Below are 7,655 nucleotides of genomic sequence, written 5' to 3'. Positions count from 1 at the left end.
ATTCCTGCGCATGCCATTTATCCACTGCCTTATAAATAGGGACGGGGGAGGGGGGTCCTTCTTTTCATTTTTTACCCCTGCCTCTGCGTCTTCTTCCTTCTTGCGACTCCACAACGCTCGAGCTCCTCCACCGCCGTCTTCCTCCAGCATCTCCAACTCCGGCCGCTGCATCAACCAGAACGGACCAGAGAAACGCGGCACGCTCCCGCTGTTCATCAGCATCGACAGGTACCCGCTTTGCTTTACACCAGATCCATACTAGGGTTTGCCCAGTTCATCGGAGTTCTTTGCCATTCTTCGTTTTTCCTCTTTAGATCGCGTAGTTGGATCTGAATATGGTCCCAAAGCTGTGCGGCAACAGTTAGCATCCCTTATCAATAAAAAAGATTCTCCTTCTATAGAAAAGATCTCATCTGAACATATGAGTTTTTCTGCCGCTACCACCTTAGGTTTAAAATTTATTTGTATTTTTTGAACTGTTGTAGATCCAAAATTACAGCACCAATCTGTGGAATCTATTTGTCATCACTTAGCAAATCCTTACTTATAGATCTGAAGTATGGCAACTATTCGGGCGGCTTGACTGATAAACCGTAACCCGCCATGTACCATTAGTCCCCTTTTAAGTCGCCAATATATATCTGCCTGACTCGGCATTATCTTTCCGGTTTAAGCATACCAATGTTTAGAGCACATCATCCTCTGTACATGAATTAGCCTTGCACGACACTCATTTTTTGACCACTGGCCGGCTTAACAGTATAACCTTAAACCGACAATATTTTTTCTTTAGGCTTTTCACCAACAAAATTACAAAGACCGTCACTTCGTGCAATTGGGTTGCTTCTACTGTCACAGAACAAATCCTTAATGAATTTGTAAAGGAGGCGTCCTGGCCAAAAGGGATGTAATCCACCGGAGGGCCCCAGGAACTGAGACCACCCCTGAACCAAAAGAGGGTGAAGTTGTGGTTTTCATTGATCACATGCTCCGGGGGTTCACTCCACCCGGCTCAAAATTCTTTCATGATGTACTACATTTCTTTGAACTTCATCCACAAGATATTGGGCCCAACTCTGTGTCAAACATCTGCAACTTCCAAGTATTTTGCGAAGTATATCTTCAACAGGAGCCCACTATCGAGCTGTTCAGGGAACTCTATTACTTGAACCGTCAAACTGAGTTCATAGATGGGCCCAGCCTAGAATTAGGCGGTATTTCAATTCAGAGGCGCAAAGAAGCTACTTTCCCAGCCGGTACACTTCCCAGTCACCCCAAGGACTGGAACCAGACTTGGTTTTATTGCAAGACACATCTCCAGAGGGTGAAATTCCCTTGCCGGGTTATCGTGAAAGCTGGCTTAACAACAGGCACCCCTCCCCGATCGGATCAGCACAACAGAACGGGCCAAATATATGCCCATATTTGGAAAAATCAGAGCCTTAATGGCAAATGGCTTAACTGGAGTTGATTTAGTCTGATGCTGGGTCGCATGGAGAATCTTGCCCTTAAGCCACTGGTCCGGCTTGATGTGTGAGTATACCCGTGACATCAAAGATCCACAACGACATAGCCAAGTGTGACTGGACGAAGAGAGCCTCAACAAGATGGTCAAGACATTACTGAACGAAAGCTTGGCCACTTGCAGCAAGACGGGGCTGAACCCCTTTTGTACCCTCAACAAGCCGCCAGTCGTAAGTATTTTGGAGCAATTTTCATTAACTCATTAACTGTCAATTTGCTTTCTTATTCTTATTTTGACCTTCTGCAGGCCGACTCTCCTTTCTGGAACAGGAAAATGGAAGATAAACCGACCAAGAAGGTCCAGACAAAGAATAAGGCTCCAAAAAAGCCTACCAAGAAGAAGACCAACCCCCCCGGGTTATTTAACTTGGATGATGATGAGTCGGAGGTAGAACTTGACTCCCTTGGCTCATTTTTTATACATCTTATTGACAATGATCACTATCAGGATGACGCGGAAGGCAGCCACGCAGATGGTGAAGAGGTAATTATTCTCTCCTCCGGCTCAGAACATTTGCCAAGACAGAAAGTTTGACAAGAGATCCGGAAAGTAAGGTTTTCTCACCCTTTAGCTTATTTGGATCCCAACTTTCTTTTGAAGAAACAACAGCATGAAGCTCGCCGCACAACCTGGAACAACGACGGTGGGGTTCTCTCTTCCGGCTTACCCAACACGCCGGTTCCACACAAGCGCCATCCAGAGGTTTCACATATTTCTTACTTGGCACTTCCCAAGGCGGGTCTTTTTCAACAACCTCTTAACCCTTCTGATTCAAACTATCAGGGAACCTCTCACTCGTCATCAGGCGATTCCACTGGGACTCAAGTTCCTTTGTTCAAGACTGTTCCTGGGTAAGAACACTTAAGCCTGCTTGATTTAACACCTTACTCAATTGGTATACTATTCTCATCATATGTTTTACTTTCAATGCCATGGCAAAACCCAGCAAGAAGCTGAAGGTTAATAAACCGTCTGAAGATCCCAAGGTGGCTGACCTGGAAAAGCATACAATGTCTGAATCTTTGCCTCAAGCGTCAGAAGCAGCCATGGATGACCCGCCACCAGAAGAGCACCCTGTCACCATGGACCCCATCAACATTGATCCATAGAACGCTAAGCCGCCCAGCCCCGCTTAGCCGGTTCAAGAAACTGAAGATGTCATAGTTATTGGGATGACTTTCACAGCACCAGGTAACCCTACCGTCTTGTCCAAGCACAACGCCAAAGAGGAATTCTCCGCTGTTGACAAAGGCAAGTGGAAGCTGGATCCGGAGAGCTTTGCTTAATTCAACGCCCAGGAGCTTCACGCGGGTTACTTGAACCACCTCCACACCAGCCGTGACTTTGAAGCCGGCTTGGTTAATCTCGTGAAAGATCGTTTTGAGGTAAGCAAAAAACTTGTGTCATACAAATATATATATGTCAGCCGCCAAGTCTACTGGATATGATAAACTTGAATATGCTACAGACTTTAAATATCCTTGTTGACCTTGATATCGATGTCATAGCATGTTAGAACCACAGAATTAACACAAGTAACCCCCAAGGACCGGCTTATGCTGAATAGCTAAAGCCGGGACTTTAATATTGTAGTTTCTCAACTTCACATATGTAGCTCCCAAGGGCCGGCTTAAACTGAAAAGTTAAGCTGGGACTTCAAATAATAGTGCTCAAGTTTGCACCTGTAGCCCCCAAGGGCCGGCTTAGTAAGCATGGCTAAGCCGGGACTTATCACCATAATTATGAACAAAATCCAAATATGTAGCCCCCATGAGTCGGCTTTAATCATCATCGCTAAGACGGGTCATGAAAGATTTGTCTTCAAAAAAGAGCAATATGCATTAGCCCCCAAGTGCCAAGTAAAATAATTGTATTGTGCTTGGGACTTCAAATAAGACGATCATAATGATTCCTATCTTGTTCATGTTGCAGGCTGGACTAAATATGAAGGAATACCAAGTCAATGATTTGAGGCAAAACATTCAAACCCAGCAATCAGAGACTTCCAAGGCCAAATCAGAGCTGAAGACCACATTGGAAAACGTTGAAAAACTAAAAAAGGACTTCAGCGCTGAGAGAACCAGCTGGGAGACCGAGAAGGCAGCTCTATTGAAAAGAGCATAAGACGTCGAGGCTGCCCTTAAGACGGTAGCTGACGAGTTGTCCGTCTTAAAACATCAAATCAACAACATGATAGCAGCCATCTTTGGTACGTAATATTGTACTTCACTCTTTCATTATCAATATTGATCAACCATGGAACCGGTTTATAAATATCTTTGCTAATGCAGGTTCCAGAAGCTCCAAGCTGGGCGATGATATGCGCATAAAGCTGAAAGCTGTATATACCCTTGTGGAGCAGTTGTACACTGGTGCTCAACGGGCTATTTTTGCTGCCTTGCATAAGAAGCAAGCACCTTTGCTCATCAAGGAAGTGATGGAGAGACTGTCTGTGCTACCACAAAGGGTGGAAGAATTAAAGCGATCAGCCGCTAGAGCCGATGCCATCACTGCTTTGAGCCGGGCAAAGGAGTGGCACGCTGAACTTGACCCAGAAGAGATAGCAACCGGCTGTCCCAGTTTAAAAGAGGATGGGTCTCCCTTTAGCGCTGATGACTTCACTAAAATAGAAAGAGAGATGCGTCCTTGGGCAAGCAAATTGGCTGAGGAAACTGATCTCTCCAAATATCATTTGGTTTATGACGCTGAAAATGCCAAAGTGAAGGTACCAGCTCATGAGGCCATGGACCTTATCCCGCCAACACGTAAGCACACCTTCGCTCCTGACATTGACCCGTCAACCCTTATAGACGATGAAGCTGTTTTCAAAGCTTTGACTGGGATCGATTGGTCATCGCCTAACTTCCAAACAACGGAGGAAGAAGAAGAGCCAGCGCAGGATGACCCGGAAGCCTCAACCTGCCAAGACCAGGAGTCTTGACCCTTGAGCCTGTTTACCAGCCACAACATTTGGATGCCGTGTGTCTCAAAACACTTATTCTTTTGGGCCACATGATGCCTTGTAATAGGCTAGTTGAAAACAATGATATGCCATGCCGTCGTGGATGTTTATTTGCATAATACTTTCGAACCGCCGGTCTGATGTTGAAGATCTGCCACTTATGCTTATAATATCCTCAATCATGCAGACCATACTTAACATATTTCCTGCACACAATCAGATAACACGTGCCCTGGCGGTTTACCCTAGGGCGGGTCATAATGCCCCATATAAAATTGCTGGTGACTGTATAATCCATAACCAGAGCTGGTTATCAAAACCTCACATATTCATAGAACAAGTAAATGACATACCTGTGCTATTTATTCATACTGCCAGCTTACTGCAGCAAGGGTAACAACCCCAAGACTTAGAGCACAACGCCCAAAGTGCATAATCAAAAACATACTGGCGACTTATCATCCAAAGCGAGGCCGGGTTATCAAAACTCTGGATATACTCAAATATGAGTCATAAAGATCAGGGCTACTTGGCCTGAATCATTTTTAAACCATATACCAATATGGCACAAAAGATGGACCCAAAAAATATATTTAAAGAAAAAAACAAAATCAGACAAAACAAAGGCCTTCATAGGCTGCCATGCCTCAATATCAAGTGCTCTTCAAGGGCCACATAGCCATTGAGTTAATCCTTAATTCAAACCTGTAAGCCGGGCCTCACATGACCATTCACCGTTTTGACCTTGACAAATTCATGGTCTTTATAAGATTGACTGTCAAGAGTACGACGAGTCATTCCATGATTACCTGGCCGGAGTGGCAGGTATAGGATAACCCGGATTTTTGGTGAATACACCTGGCGTCCAAGCCGATCAAAAGGGTAAATATAGCTATGTTCATTGAACAGGAAGCCCCCAAGTGACCTTTAATAAGCCATCAAGGCAGGTTACCTATGTTTGAACTGCTCATTTACAACAAGTTCTCTTTGGCAACTATTCAATGTGAGCAAAAAGGCCCCCAAGTTATTTGCAACAAGGCGTACAAGCCGGATCAAAGGGTGATCATAGCGATGCTCAGTGAGCAGGAAGCCCCCATGTTATTTGTAACAAGGCATTCAAGCCGGATCAAGAGGGTAGTCATAGCTTTGCTTGATGAGCAGGAAACCCCCAAGTGATCTTATGAATTGACAATAAAGACTCAGATTCTCAGAAATGAAATGACAGAGGCCCTGAATTATCAGGGATGCCGGCTTTATTATACTAATCATAATATATACATTGGTAGAAGTATGTACATCATTAGAGCCGATGGCTCAGGTGTAATAAGGTCGAAGATGAGCAATGTTCCACGACCGGCGGGTCTCCTCCTCCGACGTGCGTGAGTCCTTGTGGTTTCGAACATCGATAAGGTAGTATGACCCGTTGTTCATATTTTTGCTGACCACAAAGGGCCCTTCCCAAGGTAGGGATAACTTGTGCATGTCTGTTTGATCTTGGATGAGCCAGAGCACCAAATCACCTTCCTGCAAGGTCTGGGTTTTAACCCGGCGGCTATGATAATGACGCAGATCTTGCTGGTAAATCGCCGAACGAGCCGCCGCAAGGTCACACTCCTCATCCAGAAGGTCAAGAGCATCCTGACATGATTTTTCATTATCAGCTTCAACATAAGCCGCCACACGGGGCGAGTCGTGACATATGTCACTAGGGAGAACCGCTTATGCTTCGTAAACCATGAAGAAAGGCGTGTAACCCGTAGATCTATTGGGGGTAGTATTGATACTCCACAGCACTAAGGGCAACTCCTCCACCCAACAACCCGGCGTCCTCTGCAAAGGGACCATAAGCCGGGGCTTTATGCCTCTCAAGATTTCTTGATTGGCTCTTTCAGCTTGACCATTGGACTGGGGGTGGGCCACAGATGAAACATCAAGACATATATGTTCACGTTGACAAAATTCTTTCATAGCACCTATAGACAGATTAGTGCCATTATTAGTGATGATGTTGTGAGGATAACCAAAATGGAAAATCACATTTTTGATGAATTGAACCGCGGTACCCGCATCAAACTTGCTGACCGGCTCTGCCTCAACCCACTTTGTAAACTTGTCAACCGCCACCAAGAGGTGAGTATTTTTTCCTTGGATCTTTTAAAAGGTCCAACCATATCTAGCCCCCAGACTGCAAACGTCCAAGTAATTGGAATCATCTAAATTCTTGAGCCGGCACATGAGCTCGTCTTGAAAATTTCTGACAACCATCACATTTACTGACCAAATCCTCTGCATCAGCATGAGCCGTCAGCTAATAAAACCCATGATGAAAAGCCTTAGCCACTAGAGACTTAGAGTCGGCATGATGGCCACAATCTCCTTCATAAATCTCTCGTAGAATCTCATGGCCCTCCTTAGGAGAAACACAACGTTGAAACGCCCCTGTGACACTGCATCGGTGCAACTCTCCATTGACAATAGTCATTGACTTAGACCGCCATGTTATCTGCCTGGCTAAAGTTTCATCTTCAGGTAACTCACCCTGGGTTATATAAGCCAAATATGGAACTGTAATCAGGAATAACATGAAGAGCCGCCACCAACTGTGCCTCCGGGTCAGGAACAACAAGATCTTCCTACGTGGGCAATTTCATTGAAGGGTTATGCAAAATATTAAGGAAAACATTAGGTGGCACTCGCTTACGCTGGGACCCCAGCTGGCTTAAAGCATCAGTCGCCTCAATTTTCCTGCGGTCAACATGCTTCACTTGATAACCTTTGAAATGACCAGCAATAACATCAACCTCTCGGTGATAAGCCGCCATGAGAGGGTCCTTGGAATCCCAAGTACCTGAAATTTGCTGAGCCACCAAATCTGAGTCGCTAAAGCACCTCACCCGTCTCAGATTCATATCTTTAGCCATTCGAAGACCATGGAGCAAGGTCTCATACTCAGCTGCATTGTTAGTACAAGGGAACATCAACCTTAAAACATAACAAAATTTATCACCTCGTGTGGAAGTCAAAATAACTCCAGCCCCCGAGCCTTCCAATTGTCTAGACCCGTCAAAATGAATTGTCCAATATGTGTTATCTGGCTTCTCCTCAGGCATCTGCAGCTCTGTCCAATCATTGATGAAATCCACAAGTCCTTGAGATTTGATAGCTGTC

General features: G+C 45.1%; 1 protein-coding gene across 1 annotated transcript; it reads left to right on the top strand.

The window, feature by feature from the left end:
- The first annotated feature begins 1,777 nt into the window (after positions 1-1,777).
- On the top strand, positions 1,778-4,614 carry LOC125553469. The gene is made up of 7 exons (XM_048717249.1): positions 1,778-1,912; positions 1,973-2,008; positions 2,126-2,227; positions 2,309-2,376; positions 2,472-2,910; positions 3,458-3,734; positions 3,817-4,614. The coding sequence occupies exons 1-5, from the start codon at positions 1,799-1,801 to the stop codon at positions 2,632-2,634; spliced, it is 483 nt and encodes a 160-aa protein (XP_048573206.1). The 5' UTR covers positions 1,778-1,798; the 3' UTR covers positions 2,635-2,910; positions 3,458-3,734; positions 3,817-4,614.
- Positions 4,615-7,655: the final 3,041 nt, after the last annotated feature.

Source organism: Triticum urartu, chromosome 4 (assembly GCF_003073215.2).
Source record: "Triticum urartu cultivar G1812 chromosome 4, Tu2.1, whole genome shotgun sequence".
In the NCBI taxonomy this organism is placed as follows: domain Eukaryota; kingdom Viridiplantae; phylum Streptophyta; class Magnoliopsida; order Poales; family Poaceae; genus Triticum; species Triticum urartu.
Note: the sequence above shows the minus strand (reverse complement) of the source record. Positions and strands in the feature narration are given on the sequence as shown.